Consider the following 23,106-nt stretch of genomic DNA (forward strand, 5'->3'; position numbering starts at 1 on the left):
GGAGCCCCTAACCTAACCCTCCCCCCCCCTGCCGCGTGGCTTACCTTTGTTCTGTATGCCGGGCGTCGGGCTCCCGGCATAGGGATAATGATAGGATGATAGGCATCGGGATTCCGACGTCTACCATTAGTCATTGCGCAGTCAGGAAGCCGGCGGTCGGCATTTCGACCATCGCGTTCCTGACTGCATCCTGGCGTGTGCTGCCATGCAGGAGGAAGAGGAAAACAGGATTTTGGTACTTACCGATAAATCCCTTTCTCCGATTCCACAGGGGACGCTGGAGTCTCAGTACAGTGGGGTATAAATGTGGGATAACCGGGAGCTGGCACTTTAATAACTCTGAATAGAAGCTAGCTCCTCCCCCTCTATACCACCCTACAGGTCAGTCTTAAGAAACTGTGCCCGAGGGGAGCTGGAAAACAGAATAATAGAGGATAAGAGAAGCTAGAACATACATAAACAAACAAGCAAATATGCAAACAAATCAAACAGACCTTGAAGAAAAAACTGACTGTCCAAACCTGGCAGAACAATAACAAATGCAGGTAGAACAGCGCCGGGTGGGCATCCAGTGTCCCCTGTGGAATCGGAGAAAGGGATTTATCGGTAACTACCAAAATCCCGTTTTCTCCTTCATCCACTAGGGGACACTGGAGTCTCAGTACAGTGGGGACATCCCAGAGCTCACATCCCAGGCGGAAGAGCGCCGAGAACCCTACAAAACAGCATGGCCATACTGTGAAGCAGATGCCGAAGACGTGTCAAAATGGTAAAACTTTGCAAAAGTATGGTGGCCTGACCAAGTGGCCGCCCGACAAAGCTGAGTCAGGGAAACACCGCGGCCAGCCGCCCACGAAGGACGTAACGAGCGCGTAGAATGCACTGTGATTGAAGTAGGAGGTTGTTTTGATGCAGCCAGACAGGCTTGTCTGATTGTCAGACAAATTAATCTAAAAATAGTTGCCTTAGAAGCCGGCCAGCCCGGACGCGCCATATCATATCGAACAAACAGCTTATCCGATTTCCGGAGGGATGCAGTCCTATCAACATAAATCTGAAGAGCCCGGACAACGTCTAGGGATCTGGAAGCTGAAGAATCGTTTTTAAACACCGGAAGCACAATCGGTTGGTTGATGTGAAACGCAGACACTACCTTAGGCAAAAAAGATAACTGCGTACGTAGCTCAGCACTATCCTCATGAAAAATTAGGTAAGGAAGACGACAAGAAAGCGCCTCTAGCTCCGACACACACCTAGTAGAGGCGAGCGCCAAAAGGAGAACCACTTTCCATGATAAAAAATGTTATTCCACAGTCTGTAAAGGTTCAAATAGGGAAGATTGGAGAAAAGAGAGGACCAAATCCAAAACCCATGGGACCGTAGGATGTACAAATGGAGGTTGTAACCTGACAACCCCTTGTAGAAATGTTTGGACATCCGGTAATAATGCTAGTTTCTTCTGAAAGAAAATCGATGGAGCCGATATTTGAACCTTCAAAGATCACAGACGAAGACCTGCTGATAAACCAGCCTGTAGAAAAAGCAGCCTGGCTAAGTTGAATTCTGACGGTGGCGCACCTTTGCGTTCACACCAAAAGACATACGCCTTCCATATACGATGATATTGCTTTGAGGTAACATCCTTCCTAGCCCATAACTTAGTAGGAATCATCCTGCAAGGGATACCCTTTCTTCTTAAGATAGCCCTTTCAACAGCCACGCCATCAAACAAAGTCACTTTAAGTCCTGATAGATAAACGGACCCTGTTATAGTAGATCTTCTTGCAGAGGAAGAGGCCACGGGTCGTCTATCAGTAGAAGACATAGGTTGGAATACCACGCCCGTCTGGAGCCACCAACAGAACCTTTACCCTTTCTTGTTTGATTCTATGAAGCAGATGAGGAAGAAGTGGGAGTGGTGGAAACAGGTAAACAAACTGAAACCGCCAAGGAGATGTTAGAGCATCTACTGCCACCACCTGTGGATCTCTTGTCCGTGAGCAGTAAAGTGGCAGTTGATGGTTCAACTTCGACACCATGAGATCTACCTGAGGGAGACCCAAACGCTGAATCAGTTGTTGTAAGCAGGGGCGTATCTACCCATTGGGCAGGCTGGCACTCACCAGGGGCGTTAGCCAAAGGGGGGGGGCGCCGTCCGTCAGTTCCACCAGCAGTCAATGGGTGGACTACCCCAGGGGCTTGAACTAGCCCCGCTAGTCCCCCGGGCCCCAAGTGTAGGGCAGACGGCAGTGAGAGTGGTCTGCCCTACACAGTTACAAACACACAGCCGGCGGCTGTCTGTTATAGCAGCCAGCCAGAGAGTCACACAGACACTCATTGGCTGTTGCGTCGTCCACGGAGGGAGCCGGCTGGAGCTCACTCATGAGCTCCGTCTTCCGGCTCCCTGTGCAGCGGGTGATGACAGAGAAGTCATGACGTCTCTCCTATCCCATAGTGCAGAGTGAGAGCGGGCCTGGAGGAGAGGACAGCAGGAGCGAGGATCAGGTAAGTTGTTTTTTTTTTTTTCTGGTACAGTACAGGGGGGTGAGGAGTGTGGCTACTAGGGGGCACTGTATAGGGAGTGGCTGCTACTGTGGGCACGTTATTGGATGGGATGGACACTACTGGGGCACTGTATTGTAGGGGCTGCTACTTGGGGCACGTTGGGGGGATGGCCACTAATGGGGGCACTGTATTGTGGGGGGCTCTACTGGGGGCACATTATGGGGGGGGAATGGCCGCTACTGGGGGCACTGTATAGGGGGGGAGGACTACTACTGGGTGCAATGCATAAGGGGGACTACTACTTGGGGGCACATCTACTGGAGGCAATGCATAAGGAGGACTACTACTGGGGGCACTGCATAGGGTGGACTACTGCATAGAGGGGGCTACTACTGGGGGCACTGCATAGAGGGGACTACTACTGGGGGCACTGCATAGGGGGGACTATTACTGGGGGCACTTCCTGAAATTATGGGAGGAAGGGGGCGTCAGTCCATTACCTTGCCAGGGGCGCTTGGATCCCTAGATACACCCCTTGGTTGAAAGACCTGTGGATTGAGCATCCTTTCTCCCGGATGAATGTCTTGTCGACTGAGGTAGTAGGCCTCCCAATTTTCTACCGCTGGGATGAAAATTGCTGAGATTGCTACAGCAAATTCCTCTACCCAGAGAAGAATGCGGCTTACCTCCCTCATGGCGGACCGACTCTTGGAGCCGCCTTGTCTGTTGATGTACGCCACAGCCATGGCGTTGTCGGACTGCACTCTGATGGCATGGCCCTTCAACAGAGTATGTGCTACTTGAAGAGCATAGAACACAGCCCTTACCTCCAGAATGTTTATGGGCAGTACCACCTCCAGTCGAGTCCAGCGGCCCTGAAAGTGTCTTCCCCGAGTCACTGCCCCCCATCCTCTCAGACTGGTGGTGAGGAGAATCCATTCCCACATTGCAAACCGCTTGCCGGCCAATAGGTAAGAGGAATTCAGTCACCAAAGGAGAGATGTTCAAGTCCTGGGTGACAGTTGAACTCGCTGGCGAAGAAAAAGGTTGGACCCTGACCACTGAGAGAGTAGGTCCAGTTGGAATGGATGGGCATGGAACCTCCCGTATTGGATGGACTCGAAGGTCACAACAATCTTCCCCAGAAGTTGAATACACAGGTGTACTGACACCCTGCGATGATGCAATATCAATCGCACCGTGTGTTGGATGGAGGTGACCTTTTCTTCTGCTCCACCGTGTCCAAACTCATCCCTAGGAAAGGTAGACGCTGAGTAGGCTGTAGATGAGATTTTTGGTAATTTAAGATCCATCCGTGTTGTAACAGAAGACTATGTTACCCGGATGTCCTGCAGTAATGAGTGACTGACGGAGCCTTGAGAAGCAGGTCGTCCAAGTACGGGATGATAGTAACCCCTTGAATCCAAAGAAGGGCCATCATTACTGCCATGACCTTCGTGAACATTCTTGGTGATGATGAAAGACCGAAAGGTAAGGCCTGAAATTGAAAATGAGAGGCCCGCACTGCGAACCGAAGGAATGCCTGATGAGGAGGCCAAATCGGAATGTGGAGATAGGCATCCTTTATGTCCAAGGATACGAGAAACTCGTCCCTCTCGAGCCCTGCAATGACAGACTGAAGGGACTTCATTTTGAACTTGAAGTTCCACAAATAAGGATTGAGATGTTTCAAGTTCAGAATGGGTCTCACTGAGCCATCCGGCTTGGGAACTACAAAACAAGCTGGAATAAAAGCCTCGATGGATAGTGCATGTCCCTATTACTCGAGAAGACAGTAGCTTTTCTATTGCTTCCTGTATTACAACCCGTTTGTCCGCTGATGCCGGCAAACCAGTTGTGAAAAAAACGAAGAGGAGGTTGGATCTGAAAATCCATCTTCAACCCCTGAATAATGATGTCCCGGACCCACGCGTTCTGGCAAGACTTGATCCAAACATCTTTCAAATTGTGAAGGCGAGCTCCCACCCTGTGGTCCCCCAAGAGAGAAGGGAGCGCATCATGCTGGAGCCTTAACTGAAGACTTATCCTGCTGGGTGGAGGATGCAATGGCTCTACCCCTGCCTCTGGAATCACAGGAGACAGCGGGAGCTCCTCTGCCACGACCACTGAATCTCCCTGGGATACAAAAGGACCGAAAGGATGGTCCAGCAAAGGGCTTCCTAGGAGGAGGAGCAGCAGATGAGAGATAAGTGGACTTACCACCTGTGGCTTGAGATATCCACTTATCCAGTTCCGTTCCAAACAGAGCTTCCCCTGTGAATGGCAGCGCTTCCACGGCTCTCTTCCGCCTGCCATTGTCTCAGCCAAAGCTGAGACAGCCAAAGCCAAGGATCTAGAGGAAAGACTACAAATATCTTTTGAAGCCTCTCCAAGAAAAGAAGCACTCTGCAATCTGTTCCGCTAGAGTAACCAGATCCTCCGCCAGAACACCAGTCTTAAGGCCCTCAGCAAGCTGTGTAGCCCATGCTTCCACCATCTTGTTAACCCAACAGCTGACTAATGCGGGTCGAAGGGACACCCCCGCTACAGTGTACATAGACTTTAAGGTAGTTTCTAACTTCCTGTCAGCAGACTCCTTTAAATAAACTGCTCCTGGAACAGGGAGCACCGTCTTTTTAGACAAACATGACCCTGAAGGAGGTACAATATGGTGGATACAATATGGTGTTTTTTTTTGTCACTAACACACTCAGCAACTTCATCCACAAAATATCCATCTCTGAGTGTGTTGTTAGTGACAAAAAACCCACCATATTGTATCCAGCATGTAGTAAGAAATCCGTGGCCTGGTTCAGGTGTTCTGTGGTTAAAACATAATCCCAATACAAGGTAAAGTACAGTACAGATACTTTCTGACGTGTTTCCCTCTGTGTCCCACAGCATTTTCAAAGGATGAGCTGTGGGACACACAGGGAAAAGCGTCAGGAAGTATCTGTACTGGACCTTACTTTGCATTGGGAATATATTTTCACCACAGAACACCTGAACCAGGCCACGGATTTCTTACTACACGCTGGATACAATATGGTGGTTTTTTGTCACTAACAAACACACTCAGCAACTTCATCCACAATGGTCCATCTCTACTAAGGGACTACCAGCGTGCAGGACCTCTCTACTAAGGGACTACCAGCGTGCAGGACACCTCTACTAAGGGACTACCAGCGTGCAGGACACCTCTACTAAGCGACTACCAGCGTGCAGGACACCTCTACTAAGGGACTACCAGCGTGCAGGACACCTCTACTAAGGGACTACCAGCGTGCAGGACATCTCTGCTAAAGACCCTTCTATTTTTTGGATCATAGTGGTAACTATACGAGACTGTGTCATATATATATATATATATATATATATATATATATATATGTATATATATATATATTTTAATGTGACATCAACCAACCAGTTCCAGCATTATAAGAGGCTATACTAGGAACAGGTGTCTTCCATTTTTACCAAATGTCATTGTCCGACATGCCCATCCTATATTGATATTGTTTTTATAGTTATTCAAGTGCAATATGTTAATTATTTTTACCAAGCCATGATTACTATTTATCATACATATTAAATACTTACTGTTTAATCCATTCCATCTTGTATATGCATTGACTTGTTAAGTTTTAGCGCTGTTTATACTCTTCTTTGGGCCCCACAAGTAGACTAATGAAGTGCTGGATATCCGGTGATGCTTTATGGCATTGCAAATATGTACTGCTCCCCCTGGTATCGTGCATTCAAGCCAAGCAGAACGCGCAAGTAAAAAAAAAACAACAACTTTGCATTCCCTCATATTTACCTTGGGATCACCAGGAGGCCTCGTGATACACAGGACCAGATACTAAAGCTGTACCACAGGGGTAATCAACATGGAACGAGATGTCCCAGCATGTATTAAGAGCAACAGCAATGAAGGTAACGCAGAAGAGCAACTGAGATAAAGTAAACCAGCGGCAAGGACGTTCAGAAGCCAGGATCAGAACAATGACAAGAGAGAGATATCAGCCATGTTCCAGGACAAAGCACTGGGCCAATGAGAAGCCATGATTTACTACTATCCCTGCGCGGTAGGCAAACAGGCAGAGATGACATTTACGCGCAATTTATGCAGCTAGCACTTGGGTATGACTAGTAGATAAATACATGGTGGTATATCTATCTGCTAACCCAGAGAAATAGAACTCAATTAGCTTGAATCAATGTGGGGAAACGCTGTGTAAATTACCCCAGAGATCAGCCTGTACAATATTATACTGTCTAGAAATAATAGTATCTCTTATTTAACATCAAGCCAGTGCGGAAGATGTATACTGGTAACGGGCTGGCGGCTCTTTTCAGGACGCGTTGGAGCACAGAAAGCATTAAATAAGCGCGCAAGGGGGAAGACAGCTTGACAAGCAGGACAAAGGCAATCTGGTTCTTTTAACCCCTTTCACACGGAACGAATAAACAAAAAGCAGCCATGCAATAGATTACAAGGACCTTCCAAGTGCACAGGCATGGACAGTGTATATTAAGAGAGAACATGGTATTAAAAGGACTGTCAGCGTGGAGAGGATTGATCAATCCAGGAAACGCAATCCACATTGCCAGTGGCAGTAAATCTATTACGACCTACTCAGGGCTGGCTTGAAATATGTCACCCAGCAACACCTACCACCCCGACTTCTCCCCTCCCTGGTTTCCTACGTACATATCTCACTCACTCATTGCATTTTATCAGTCTCATTCTGTTAATGGGCTGGAGAAATGGAAGTATGATTTATACAGACACTAAGTCATATTGATGGAGAGTCTAAATGCTCGGTGTCTCTGCTCGGTACTGATCTATCCGTTATCCAGACAATGGACGAGGAAATGCTGACAGAGCATAACATAAACAATGGCTACATGATGCGCCAAGTCCAAAACTTTACGCTTCAAGGGCAGCGGCGCGGGTCAGTATATAAGGCTGCACCTGCTTTATCTATTGCGATTCAAAGCACACCAATCCCTTTTGGTTAGCGGCTTAAATAAAGTTCATTTTCGCACATATTAAATATATTTATACATCATAAAAGGACAGTTTAGAAAATTAAGCCAGTTTTGTGGGTTGATTCAGGATCATCCTGTGCACTAGTACTCATAACGGTCCCCAGAGGTCAAGCCCCGGAGAGGTACGGCAGAGTGAATAGTAATACCAAGTACCTACGGCTGGAGAAAGAAACCTAGATGGGAGTACCATTGTTTTACACAAGGAAAAATAATCCTACAAATATGTCCTCAAGTGCAGTAGCAGGGTACCCATGGCTCTAGGGCAGGGATTCCCATCCTCGGTCCTCAAGGCACACTAACAGTCCTGGTTTTAGTGATATCCATGGATGTGTACAGATGGTTAAATCAATATAACTGAGGCACTAATTAAGTCACTTGTGCTCAAGTATGGCTAGCCTTAAAACCTGGACTGTTAGTGTGCCTTGAGGACCGTGGTTGGGAACCCCTACTCTAGGGGGTCGATCCATTTAGCGCGATGATCTCACCGGCGCGAGTCATCGTGGCAATGGTCACACTTTACGGCAGCCTGGATTTGCGGAATTTTGTTTGCAGCCCCATAGTGCTGCGAGCAAAATACCGCGAATTCGGGCTCAGAGAAGGCCGTGAAGGGTGCGAGATGTCAGTCCATTGCCGGCATTTTAACGCCGTTACAGCAGCAACTCTCACCCTTCGTGGCTAATTGGATCGACCCCTAGATGTGTAATACAGCACAGGTTTTCCAGGCTCTGTTTTTTGTTTTTTTTAATTAAATATAGATAAATGCATTGTGCTGAACTACAGAAAAATGCTAACATAAACCAAAACCTATCAATGTAAAGTGTTGGACATCTTAATATAATGAATGTTCTAGCCCAGTGGTTTTCAAACTCTGTCCTCAGGACCCCACAGAGGTCACATAATTTTCCAGGTCACCCATTAGGTGCACAGGTGTAATCATTACTCACACATTTAAAAAAAAAAAAAAAAAACCACAAGTGAAGCTAATTATTTCACTTGTGTTTCTGTGAGAAGACCTGGAAAACATGCACTGTTTGGGGTCCTGAGGGGCTGAGTTTGAGAACCTAAGGTCTAGTGCAGTGGTATTAGAACTCGGTACTCAGGACCCCCACACAGGTCCAGTTTACCAGGTCACCCAGCAAGTACACAGGTATATTCATTACTCTGACACTTTTTGAAAAGTTCCACAGGTGGAGATAATTATTTCACTTGTGATTGTGAGACCTGGAAAACATGCACTGTATGTGGGTCCCGAGGACGAAGTTTGAGAAACTATGGTGTAGTGTGCCAACCGCAGTGAACTATTTTGCAGTTAATCACATCAATATTCAGACTTTGGACACCCCGAATCCGCCGGGTTGAGGGGGGGGGGGGGGGGTAATTTTTAAGTAAAAGACATTTTCTAGGTTTGGACCACTGTAATCCAATAGAGAAGGGGAATATCCCTAACACAGCATCAGGCATCAAGTGTTTGAACTATAGAACATTAAATGTTTTCCAATTTAAACCAGATTAATATGGAGATACCCAAATTAAACGCTGGATCAGGGCTTTGGACTCTCCCAGCAGCACTGCTGACCCCCAGGGTACCATGCTGGCCAGATGCAGGGGCCGTGGAGCAGCGACGATGCCAAACCCAGGACCCTGCGAGACACCAGCAACTGCAACCTCCTCCTTTTGCCCCTGACCAAATTTGACACGGACTAATAAAATGGTAACTTGTATAACTGATGGCTTATACGGTATTTACACAGGTCCAGGTCACATTTGAACGCTCATCACATTGCAATGAAGGAAAGTTTTTGTTTTACAGTTATATATTTCAGTAAAATTAAAGTTTGTAAGAACAAGCAAAATAATTGTTTTTAATATAAAAACATGAAACATACAATCAGTCACAGGGTTCTCGGGCTGTTCCATTACACGGCCCTCTGTGTGTCCTGTACTAAGGACTTCCCTCTGTTTCTTTTCCTCTTTCTCTTCTTCTGGTCGGGGGCTGGCGCGGACGCTTGCGGTGCATTCTTCCTCTTCTTCAGGCAGCTTAGAGGGTTGGGACCACGGACGCCTCTCCGCTTCCGTCCCCTGCGTTCCGGGATTTGGGACACCCCTTGCACGTCCTTTAGCTGCTGGAGGTTCTGTTTCTGATGCTCGGGAACCAGCTGGCTGGCCTGCAGAGCCTGGACGTGGGCCAGGGAGGTGGGAGACGGCTTGTCCAGCACAATCGTGTTCTGAATGATGAATAACAGGGGCACGCCGGCCTGCTTCTTTACTTTGCTTGCCAGCTCCTGATCCTGGTCATACAAATGCAAAAGACAAAACTGTCAGAAAAAAAAATAAATTTATACGAAATGCAGTATTGTTCCCTCGGTTTACTAATCCTCCAGTTCTCCCCAGATAAGAACACACAGAGGCGATCACATATCCTGTTACACAGGTATGTTGTGCTCAGCAGAGCCGGTATTAGAGCAATACACAGGGGATTAAGTTGAGGTACTCTGATAACAGAACAATACACAACGAGTGATCAGAGGAATAAATAAAAAATTAAGTCTAATTGATATATCTGATTAGCGGCACTAATAAGTCATTACCTTCATGGTTTGCCTGATAATTTGTATATAAACAGAAAAATAGAGGACATCGGGTACAGGCTATATTGAAGGCCATTAATGTATGTCTGGTCAGGCCCTATTATATACAGATTGATGGGTAGCCGGTTAACCCCTTCACTGCAGAGCACTAGTGGGACTCGTCCTTTGCATATGCAACAAGACTGCGGAGGACTAGCTCCACTCGTCCTCTGCATCAAGATGCTATCCCCCACCATCATACCAACCGGTGGGGATCCCTGTGATCACCAGACAAAGCAAAGGAAGATACGTTTTCCATACATGGGCGGCAGGGCACCCACATGATTACACCTGTAAGTTTGTGGGCACCCACATATCAAAGAGAAGTGTCCCGTTCTTTAAAATTATGGGGCTCATAAGCATAAATTGCCTGGCGATCACAAGACAAAAATCAATGTAAATCATACCAGGTAACCTACGGACGCACTGCTAATTGGATAGACATATAAACAGTGGTTCCTTTACCCTGTGTTAGAAGAGCACAGGTATAAGTTGATTTGAAAAATAAATCCTACATCTAACACATTATGACTTGTAAAGGTGTCTAAAGTAAAAACAAACAAAAAAAAAAAATCACACAACGCTAGTTTTCCGTAGATGGGGGAATAGCATAGTGTGCCCTATGTACCCCTTACTGGCCCACACACACGTATAATTTTTTGAAACAGGGGAATCTTCTCATGCAAACAATGTGCCCCCTTAGTAGTAATTGTTTAGTGATCACTAAAACAGTACACAAAAAAAAAAAAAACATTCTTCAGATGCCGGGGGGAGGGGCTAACTAAAGCCCAAAGCAGTGAAGGGGTTAAACCACTAGATAGTATGGTGAAGGCAGTCAGTTATTTGCAACACCAGAAGCCAGGTAACTATTGTACCAAGAAAGCAGGCTGCTAAGATAACGGCGGTACGGCCGGCAGCCATCTCTTCTCGGGCTCCTTGAGAGTATGATGATCATTTTCGGAGTATTTTATCTGTCCCTGCTTTAGACATGAAAGTTGGCTCTTTTGCGCAGCCCGGGGATCTGTGCATTCTGTAATTACCGTATTATTACTTTCCGCCTCTTAACCTCCAAAAATTGAGCAATTTGAGTTCAACTAAACTTTCTCTCCTCTCACTCCCATCTAGAATATCTGCAATTGGGCTTCAATCTGCAGCTTTCCCCCGAGACTGCACTCAGACATGGATTTATGGTCTACTTACAGCAAAGTCTAATGGACCATTTCAATTCTGTGCAATAAGCGTGATAGCAGCACATCGCAGTCATCACCATGGCAGGTTGTTTATCTCGCACCCCATAGAGGTGCGCAGGAACAATTGCGATATTCAACCTTAAAAACTTTCTACACCATTGGCCACCTCTTCCCCTCATTGGGCTTTCAGCTGCAGATGAGACATCTATACCTCTCCTCCCCATACGTCATAGGACCAATTGCCCCTGCTATTTCCACGCGGCTGCTCTAATGTTTCCTACATCTCAACAAAGTATCTTCTCATCTCCCGGAGTTATCAACTCCACCACAAATTCCTCCCCTATGTCGACTGCCTTGATGTCACCATTTACTCCACCTTCCTCTTTACTCCTCACACGCGGCTAGAACACCCGCTAAACAAAGACTGAACCAGTCAATCACTACTGCAACATTCTCCTGTCCATCACTGCACTCACCCACCTGTCCATGCATCAGTCGGTCCTAAGTGTGGCCACAGACTGAGCTTCCTCTCTCATCGCTTCGTATTTGCCACACCACTTTACAAATCCCTACACTGGCTACTCAATCTCCAAAATCCAATTCAAACATCACCATACCAAATCTCATCGCTACTCTCCCTCAAGCCCTTAACTCTACCTCCAACTTGCGACTCGCTTCGTCGCTAATGACGAATATCAACAAGACACCCATAGAATTACCTACCACGCTGGAGCAGACTCTACCCTAACATTATTAGAGCCTACCCTGCTCCCATCTACAGGAACATCCTCACAACTCTTCCCAACCTGCAGTCTGAACCACATTAGCGGCTTGTCTCAGCTCTATTCTACTAGTGTGCGAATTCTCACAAGCAGGGCCCTCCCTACCCTTTGTTTTCACATTTGTACTCCCATCTACCTTGCATGTCCATGTAGAAGCACGCTCTGCACCCCTCACTGTCCAGTAATAGGGAGCAAGGCAGCAATTAATTTACCCCAAAGTTACCCCAATGTAAATCATACCAGGTGACCTATGAACGCACTGCTAATTGGATAGACATATAAACAGTGGTTCCTTTACCCTGTGTTAGATGTAGGATTTATTTTTCAAATCAACTTATACCTGTGCTCTTCTAACACATTATGACTTGTAAAGGAGTCTAAAGTAAAAACAAACAAAAACAAAAAAAATACACAAAACTGCAATTTTGTCAAAAGAGCACAAATTAACAATGGTCATGCCAGGAGAAACAGCCATACACCGCTATCAGGGGGCTGAATACACATGAAGCATTAAGGGGCCCCGGTCAACGAACCCATACCACTGGAGCATCAGGGGATTTACTAGTAATGTACTCCTACAGTTGGACCCCCTTTAATAATAGCCAACTAAAAAAAAAAAAAAGCTTTAAGCTGCGTACACGCTAAACGATATATTCTCGTTAACATTGAGCGCACACACTGAACAATATCATTAACGATAAAGTTCAGTGCAGACACCCTCCCTCATCCACGAACCTACACAATCTGACGATATCGTCAGGTTGGACAGCAGGTTCGGGCGATGAACAAGGTAGTCAACGACCAGCGGGAGCGTGCGTCGCTGGTCGTTGACGGCATACACACTGGGAGATATTGTGAATTATTGAACGATAACTATATCGTTAGCATTCAATTGCTCATCTCATCGTCTAGCGTGTACGCGGCTTAATGCATTTTATCATGAGGCTTAAGATGGAGGTGACAGGGCTCTCCCACTTCACGGTTTTCTAAAGGAGGTGGGGTTTGCATTAAAGTGGGAGAAATTTCTCCAAAAGTGGCCACTTTTGGGTCAATTGGGCAGGGCTCGTTTTCTCCCAATGTCTAAATGTTGGGAAGTATGGTGTTAACTTACCAAAGCTAGTTTTTTCTTGTTCCTTTTAATTGGGGGACAGTGGCACTTTAAGCAAACTTTGGTTGACACGCCTTAACGTGACCTGTAGCACGTAGCATTACACGCCAATGAAAATGACACTGGAGATTGCCAACGTGTAACATAAAGCACACAAAAGACTGACAAATCCCAAGTCTCATATTCAACAAAATACCAACTAAGAAATCTGTTAAACTATTAAAACCCACTCTTAAAATACTTCCATAATTAAACCCTCTTGGGCATTACATTCCTGGTAATCCATTTCACTGGAACGTCAGATTGCTCCGAGATCGGAGTTTAGATTTGAAATTGAATTCCCATACTGTATATCAATCACGCAACTAAACAGATTTTTCTTTGTAGATTTTAGGTGTTAATTTCCCGGCTGGATGAAGTCGCCAACAGGTTTACATTCCAGGCAGTAGACACAATCCCATCTATAGAGCGTGAGCTTAGCACAGGCGGGCGCGCAAGATGTTGGGGGACCCACTGACCCAAGGTAAATTGCCTTTTGGAACGGGGTTATGCTTATGATATTCCATCCAGATCTGAATTATACTTAATAAACACAGTCTATCAGGCCTGAATGTATTTCTGGTGAGGAGCATTGCAGGACAGCAGGTAACCGCTACAATGAAGACACCATTCTCACATAAAAAGGAACTTAGCGCAACAGTTTTCTTTGCTCAGTTGTGTTTAGTATAAGGGGGGGGGGCAATTTTTTTTATTATTATTAAATGTATTTGATCCATCTGTCCAAACTGAGAGTCTGCCCTCACACTATCCACCATCTTTCCAGACCTTACACCACCAAGCCTCTACCTTTATAGCGTTCCTGCCAAGCGGTTTTAGCAGGGTGCCACGCTCTGCCTGATTTTGAAACAGACTGCTAAGATACAGACCAGGGTGTGCAAGAAACACAAGATCAGAGAGAGACACCCCAGACAGGAAAAAGAGGAACTGCACGGGTGGTGACAGGTGCAGGGTGCAAGGACTAGACAACTACAAAAACAATGGCGGTCTACTTGCGGATCTTACTTTGCTTGGCGGTGGTAACACTTTCGCACATGTACCCAAACACCTGTGATACCAAAAAGTAATTCTACAGAGACTGACAAGATCAGTATGGGGCACTGAAGCGGTGAAGCCCATTTCTTATTGGAATGGGCATATTAACAAATTTTACTGTTTAAATTGTATGTAATATCTATATTTTCTATAGGAAAAATGTATTTTGCTACCATATGACAAATGGCCAATCTGTAAGTAACTGCCTGGGAGTTCTGTGGCTGGATTGAATAGCCAATTCATTGCATGTACAAATTGTTTATTCTGTTTTGAGGTGCTGATCAAAGGATATTCCCTGCTGAGAGGGCCCACGTAAACCGGTACCCAAAAAGGCTGGGTGACAACCAGTTTAAAGCTGGACATCCACTATACAATTATCTGTCAGATATCTGTCCAATCTGGCTGGTTGGAGTGAAAACCTGGTAATGTATGGGAGCAAATGACAATCCATCATATGGTTTTAAACACTGAAAAAATGACAAAAAAAATTGTTCACATTTCTGTGTTTTAACCAGTTTGTCCAAACAACCATTTATGGCTACTTTCCAGTGTTTGTGATCAAATGGACGATTGTCATCTGCTCCCATACATTGCCAAGTTTTCATTCCAACCAGACAGATAATTGTATAGTGGATGGCAAGCTCAAGTTATACCTTAGAGAAACCCAGCAACCTGTGACAACAACCATAAAATGTCCCTGATCCCCCCGATCAGGGACATTTTACTGCAGCGAGCTCTCAGCTGTACTAGTTTAGCCAGGAGGCCAAAACTCCCTAGATATCTTCTTATTACCTCCTCCTCCTCCCCCCCCCCCCCCCCCATACTCTCAAACTAGAGGGGGTGGAAGATTTCCCTACATGAAAGGGGACAGGGTATATAAAAAAGTATATTTGCCAAGTCCAGTGATCAGCAGTTTTCGTGAGGAGGCCATTAGGGTCAGTATGTACCATATCCCCAAGAGACCTCACTTCGGTCATTGTTAAACCCTGCACAGCCGCGATTTGAATCATTTTTTCTGTGTTTTTTTTTTTTATTTCTTGAAATTGTTAGTAACTTGTGTGAACTTTTGATAATTATCATCATCTTTGTAACCATAAGCTTTGAAGTGATTATTTTTAATTAAAACTTAGTTTAAGGATCACTGAATATCAGAACTAAAAATTCACGGCCTCCTATGGCCACATGCTACTGACTTAAAAAAAGGTATAATTTTCCTAGTGAAACGGAACCGCAGAGCCGCAGTGGGAAGGCCATCTCCCATTCTAAGGGGTCTAGTTACTAAGCAGTGTTAGGAGACAGAGTGAAAAGTGATAAGGTGCCAGCCAATCAGCTCCCCACTGTCATTTTTCAAACGCAGCCTGTGAGATGACAGTTGGGAGCTGATTGGCTGGCACCTTATCACTTTTCACTCTGTCTCCTAACACTGCTTAGTAACTAGACCCCTAACTCTTGGTGTTGGCAGGATTTATGTTTTTGGTAATAAGGTAACCTGCAAACTTCAACCGTCACGACCATCCGTCTTAACTAGCAACCCGAGTGCGGATGAGTTCGTGACAGGCACATTGATAAATTTATTCAGAAGATGATCACTATCAGCCTGATCTAATAAGCCCTGATAAACAGCAAAAGTAACACTGGGTACCCACACCGGCAGATATCAGAAGATCAACTGAACGACCGTTATATCGTGTGCGCATCGGCCAGTGTGTACAGACGATATGTCTGAACGTCTTTGTTCAAAGACATATCGCGTGGGCTGTGCAGCACAGCCCACGGCCGATATATATCGGCTCATGGTGCTGTGTGTATGGGACATCAGCCAACCGCCCGTACACTTGCTGCAGAGGCCACGGGTGGCTGACATCACAACTGGGAGGGCAACTGTAAATATCCGCCCAGTCGTGACATCAGGCAGGACGCATCGGGCCGACGATTGGTAATGGTGTATGCACTTACCTATCATCCGCTAGGGCGGCGGCTTTAAAAAAAATAAAAAATAAATATATATATAAAAAAACTGCCGCAATTCCGTCACCACACAACTATATGGCGATATCAACACGTGTATGCAAAGGCCATAGCGAAAGGTGATTTTTTTTTTTCCTGCGTAACTGCTTTAATATATGTTACTTACTGACTTCTCAACTGATGATACATCACCCCCTATAATCCTTTCCTCTGTACACAGGTGACAACTCAAATTAAGCAGAAACCATAAGGGGCATATATAAATTAAAAAGGTCAGGTTCCTATTACAAATAGTTGATATCACATATAGGGGCCGACTCTTTGCGGCCAGTTTCCGTCAGAAAATACCGTACGTTACTACATGTTGGTTATAGGGGCAGGATAATCTTAACTGTTTTTGAAGCCCACTAATGTGCGAGCAAAAACTAGTGTAAATGCCGCAATCTGCAGTCAATTGGATCTGCCCCATAGATAAGTCAACAAGGACGCTCAGCGCGACTTGCTCAGAAAGAGTAAAAACTATAAAACATAAAATAAAAGCTTGGGGCTGTATAACACAGCCCCACTGTTCTCAAAGGTGCGACTGCTGCTGCCAGCACCAAATGGAAAAAATAAATGTCCGCCTGTGGCTGGGGTATATATGGAGAAGGGCCGATGCATCCTGGGAGCTAAAGCTTTAACTGTTCGGTGCACGGCTCACTCCAACCAACTACACCCCATGGTAATCCTGTGGACCCCCTATGGACCCTGAAGAAGAAATGGAAGCAGTCAAAAACATAATTTGTAATACTCCAATACAGTCACACTGCAACATTTGTGAGAATGACATCAGAGCAGGGACAGAGTGTCGCTTTGTGGCTGGTTCATGCGAATCAGCCCCAGGAACTTACGTTCATCTGTCTGTACACAGCAGGTAACAGAAACACCAATTTCCTTTCAAAAGACCAAATTAATGGCACATTCTAAAAACAGAGTTTCTACACCTCTATGAGAGCTAGGTAAAATCCTGCAACACGCTTATTATACAGTCATGTCTTTATTATTGTCACTAAGGCAAATAAAAACTAAAATAAGCGTTTAGAGTAAAGGTGCCTACACAGCGATATTTCACACGATCTGGCTGATTCAGACGCATCGAAACGACAGATCGTGCAAAATATGCCCAAATCGTGAGTAAATCATGTGTCCTACTCAGCGCGTCCCCGCAGGTCGCACATCGCATCTTCAGATCAGCCGTGCTGTAGGGCAGATCTGAAAATTTAAGTCACGATGCACTGGATAGTTTAAGAGGCACGATAGATTGTGTGCCAAATTGGCAACTTTTCAGACCAAATCGTGCCCACGACTGCCGGGAAGCGATCAGAGGGAAATCGTACACATCGTGGGATCTTTAGAACATCGCTATGTGTGTAGGCACCTTAAAAGGTGCCTATACACTACCAGATTGCACGATTATGACATCGTAATCGTGCAATCGCTCAGTAATCAGCTGTAAATCGTGCATCCAAATGTCGGAAACGACCAGCGATGCGCGCTCCCGCTGGTCGTTTCCGACATCAGTCATCGGCCGAGCATGCAGGCCAATCTGCCGATAACGACAGATTGGCCATGTTCGGGGATGATTAATGTGTCTACACTGATCAATCGTTCAGTGTAGGCACTGCACCCCCTAGGGGAACGATGGTACCATTATGATGTCGTAATAGTACCGCATTTCCCTGATCTACTAGTGGACGGGCACCTTAACTGTTAATTTCTGTTCTGAACACAGGTTACTGCACATATAGCAAGACTGAACACAAGCTTTATAATGAGGACTTTTAGGTATAGATTTGTGAAGGGTTCAGGATGACTTTTCAGAAGTGATCAATGTGTCCTTTTAAATCTTACTGAGTAAACAGAGATGGCCTTCTATAGATTAGAGTGGTACAAATCCATAAGCAGGCTGAAATATCGGAAATAACCAGCCATCTTCCTACAGTAAACAGACCATTAACTAAAGGCAAATTGCTCAAACTTACACAACTGAACGGTGAAAACATTTTTCTGAGATAGCGTGTGGCAAAAACAAAAAATATTTTTCGTACGGTAATTTCCTTTTAAGGGTAAGCTATAATGTCTGAATTTTAGAAATGACGTACAATAAGAAAACATCTTACAAATCTGAACTGCCATTATTTATCCTTATGCCGGGTACACTAGCCGACGTGTGTAGCCGGCCGACGTACGGTGCGAGGAACGACATATCGTGCGGTCGTTTGACCCTGCACGATCTGGTGAAGGACCTCACGATGTGTCGTTCACTGGCCGCATCCACAAGCATGGGGTCGTTCATGAAATGGACATATCGAGCAGCATGTAGGCTCGATCTGTCGATGTGATGAACGAACTGTGGGAGAGCGCATGGCCGGTCTTAACTTGCCGACATGGAAGAATGGAGGTATGTCGGATGGTGTCTATTCTTGCAAACAAAGTAACTACATACTATACAAGATTCACTGGTCATACATGCAGTACATCATATTACACATAACTCCGACCACTTTCTAATGGTTTCTCCAAGGCTGCACATCTCCTTGTCAACTAAATTCAACTCAGATAATGGTACAGGATCATTTGTAATTCAACCCTAGGAATAAATGGTTCCCTGGTAACACTTCTCACAGTTACCTGGGTGGCGATGAAATAATGGTGAGCGTTGCCCTCGGCGACCATGGATAACAGACACGCCAAGCCACTGACAGGACTCTTGAAATGAGCACAGTGCCGCACTTGAAATCTTTGGGCGATTAATTTGGCACCAAATAGTTCTTTCCCCAAGGACTCCAGCTCCTTCAGAACACAGCTGACAAAAATAAATACATAGTGTTAGATTATCTTGAACATGTCAAATAACAGACAAAAGTCAGACACACTAAAGTTAGACATGTAAAACGTTTGACAGGTAAAAAAGGTCGACAATTTTTTTAGCCCTAATCTTCACCCTAACGGTGCGTACACACATAACGATGTTAGTAACCAACGATTTTCGTTCAGATTTACCCTTGAAAAAGTGAACGAAAATCGTTTACAAACATCGTTGGTTACTATATTAATGAACGATTTTCATGAACGATGAACGATTTTTTAATCATGCATACAGTGAATGGACATCGTTCAGTCTGTACAACATGAACGGTTTTCTGAACGAAAATTGTTGGACAGTCAGAATGGACGATGAACTACAAACAGGCGCACGCATGAACGATTTTTGTTCACCTAAAAAAAATTAACGATTTAATAAACGATTTAACGATAATGACGTCGTTTTAGTTAAATCATGCCAAAAAATCGTTACGTGTGTACGCATCAAGAAGTCAACCATTTTTGTGTTGATTTTCATTTCAAACTTTTGACCCTGTCGACCTTTTTACATGTCTAACTTTAGTGTGTCTGACTTTTGCCTGTGTCTAACTTTTATACTTGTCTAACTATTAACTGTCTAACATCTGGTGTCTATCTAGACATTGTCTAACTAATTACTGTCTATCCAGTGTTCTCCCCAGAAATTATTTCCAGCCGGGTGGTATCAAGTAGCAGCAGGGTGGGGCCTTTGTAATAATAAAATGATTTAAACTCTGACCTTATAATGATTTAAACTTGAAATAACATTTTTATATAGTAATTCTCCTCTTATTAGAGGCCCAGTCGTCTGATTATGAAAAAGCTGCAAAGTCTGTAGGATCTGGTCCTTTTTATACAGTTCCCAGATACTGTCCCCACTTGCAAGCTCCCAAAGTGCCGGGTGGTGCACCCGCCAAATACAGCCTGGGGAGACCACTGCCCTCCCTTACCATTCCAGCCCGACAGGTCTCTGGCTGCTCCCCCCACTGGCTCTCAGTCAAAAGTACCCATTATGCAGTGCCCCCTACAGATTTCCCCTTTATACATTGCCCCCTGTAGCTTTCCCCTTTATGCATTGCCTGTAGTTTTGTTTTGCCCCTTATGCAGTGCCCCCAGACTGGCCCCTTATGCAGTGCCCCCAGACTGGCCCCTTATGCAGTGCCCCCAGACTGGCCCCTTATGCAGTGCCCCCAGACTGGCCCCTTATGCAGTGCCCCCAGACTGGCCCCTTATGCAGTGCCCCCAGACTGGCCCCTTATGCAGTGCCCCCAGACTGGCCCCTTATGCAGTGCCCCCAGACGGGTCCCAGTACAGAACTTACCGTAATATGCTGCTCGGCGCTCCCACTCCCGCTGCCTCGCTCTGACTGGATCTAACTAGATAACTAGGGGGGGGGGGGGTTAGTGCCGGGCGGTGCGCATGAAAAAAAAAAAAAAAACCAGCCTGGGGAGAACACTGCTATCTATAGTCCGGAACCCCAATACTCCCGTGGTGCTTTGACAGGCGCACAACCATCCTATATTATAGCGCCATTCACAATGTGCTGCACAGCTGTTCTGTAGTATAGTGCCACTCAATGACTAGTTTAAACCTATTCTGTACTATAGCAGCATTAACTGGCTGGCACAGAGCTATCAGGTCCACCCACAGCTTGGTGCAATGCTGTTGTGTACTGTAGCACCAATCGTTGGCCGGGGCATAGCTCTCCTTTATTTCAGCACTACCAAATAGCTGGTGCACAGAGATCCTGTAATTAAGCACCCATTATTTGGTGCACAGCTGTCAGGTACTAGAGCATCACTCACTGGCTGGTACACAGCTGTCAGGTATTATAGCGTCACTCACAGATGCACAGCTAAGTACTATAGAGCCACTCACTGGCTGGTGCACAGCTGTCATGTACTATAGAGCCACCCAATGGCTGGTGCACAGCTGTCAGGGGCTACAGCGCCACTTACAGGTCGGTAGTAGTCCAACAGCACACTCACTAGACAGGTCAGGTCCTACAGTGCCACTCACTGGCTGGTGCACAGCTGTCAGGTACTATAGCAGAAGTTCCCAAACATGGTCCTCAAGGCGCCCCAACAGTTTGACGCATTGGAATGACAGATCATGTCTAATATGGCCAAACTCACGATCACGATGCGATTCCCCGCTGGTCGTACATCGCATCGTCAGATCTGCCGTGCTGTAGGGCAGATCTGCTAATCTGGGATAAAAATGCACAGGAAAAAGTCTGGATGCACGATAGATCGTTTGAAGATTGGACACTGCAAACATCAAATCGTGTACAGAGCTGCCAGGGAGAGTTTTCAAGGGAAATCGTGCACGATGTCGGATCATGAGCACATCACTGTGTGTGTGGGCACCTTCAGATACTATAACATCACTCACTGGCTGGTGCACAGCTCTTAGATACTATAACATCACTCACTGGCTGGTGCACAGTTCTCAGATACTATAACATCACTCACTGGCTGGTGCACAGCTCTCAGTTACTATATCACTCACTGGCTGGTGCACAGCTCTCAGTTACTATATCACTCACTGGCTGGTGCACAGCTCTCAGATACTATATCACTCACTGGCTGGTGCACAGCTCTCAGTTACTATATCACTCACTGGCTGGTGCACAGCTCTCAGATACTATATCACTCACTGGCTGGTGCACAGCTCTCAGATACTATATCACTCACTGGCTGGTGCACAGCTCTCAGATACTATAACATCACTCACTGGCTGGTGCACAGTTCTCAGATACTATAACATCACTCACTGGCTGGTGCACAGCTCTCAGATACTATAACATCACTCACTGGCTGGTGCACAGCTCTCAGATACTATATCACTCACTGGCTGGTGCACAGCTCTCAGTTACTATATCACTCACTGGCTGGTGCACAGCTCTCAGATACTATATCACTCACTGGCTGGTGCACAGCTCTCAGATACTATATCACTCACTGGCTGGTGCACAGCTCTCAGATACTATAACATCACTCACTGGCTGGTGCACAGTTCTCAGATACTATAACATCACTCACTGGCTGGTGCACAGCTCTCAGATACTATAACATCACTCACTGGCTGGTGCACAGCTCTCAGTTACTATATCACTCACTGGCTGGTGCACAGCTCTCAGATACTATAGCGCCACTCACTGGCCGGGGAAGGTGTAGCAGCGCCACTCACTGGCTGGTGCACAGCTGTCAGGTACTATAGCGCCACTCACTGGCCGGGACAGGTACCGCAGCTCCACTCACTTGCTGGTGCAGAGCTGCACGTCCCCCGTGAAGTACTTGGGCAGCTGCTCCTTGATCTGGATCTTGTTCTTCAGCGCCGCCTGGCAGAAAGTCCCGTCCAGCAGCACCTGGTACGGCTCCCGGAAGCGGAAGTTGTTCCGGTAAAAGCTCAGGTGCTTCTTCACGTGCTTCTGCCGGGTGATCTTCATGGCGGGCGGGTCACCGGGAGAGCCAACACCCGGACTGGCCGGGAACCTCCAACACCACGTGCGGTGAAGTGCGGCTCTACCCCGGAAGTGCGTCACCCACCTCTCGCAGCACCACGCCCCCTTACTGTTGCTAGAAGACGGCCACCGGGTCACGTGACCCAGTGCTACAGCCAGTGACGTCATCAGCAGCAGGATGACTCAGACTGACATGTTCTATAGATATACACATACATACATACATACATACATATATATTATATTATATATATATATATATGCTTCAACACCGGCGGCACTCAGAAAGGATGAGACATACACAGGTACGTCTCGTCCTTTCCGAGTGCCGCCGGTGTTGAAGTCTACATATACGTGGCTACAAGATTTCTGTGCATGTCTTTGAGGGCACCGTATAGTAACTATTACCGTTTCTTTGACCATTTTG

The 23,106-nt window shown here is 46.0% G+C and overlaps 1 protein-coding gene across 2 annotated transcripts in view; it reads right to left on the reverse strand.

The window, feature by feature from the left end:
* Positions 1 to 22,759, reverse strand: part of UTP23 (UTP23 small subunit processome component) — a 28,730-nt gene extending 5,971 nt beyond the window's left edge. Inside the window, exons 1-3 of one of the 2 annotated variants that reach the window (XM_088444374.1) lie at positions 22,477 to 22,759; positions 19,001 to 19,175; positions 9,450 to 9,851 (exon numbers count right to left, since the gene is read on the reverse strand). In XM_088444374.1, the coding sequence (XP_088300500.1) occupies positions 9,480 to 9,851; positions 19,001 to 19,175; positions 22,477 to 22,664 (735 nt within the window). In that variant the 5' untranslated portion in view covers positions 22,665 to 22,759 and the 3' untranslated portion in view covers positions 9,450 to 9,479. Of the gene's footprint in view, positions 1 to 9,405; positions 9,852 to 19,000; positions 19,176 to 22,476 lie in introns of those variants that run through there. The other variant, XM_088444373.1, reaches the window with a different exon arrangement.
* Between the last annotated feature and the right edge of the window lie 347 nt (positions 22,760 to 23,106).

This window comes from Taudactylus pleione, unplaced genomic scaffold (assembly GCF_031769625.1).
Source record: "Taudactylus pleione unplaced genomic scaffold, aTauple2 ptg000360l, whole genome shotgun sequence".
Lineage (NCBI taxonomy): Eukaryota > Metazoa > Chordata > Amphibia > Anura > Myobatrachidae > Taudactylus > Taudactylus pleione.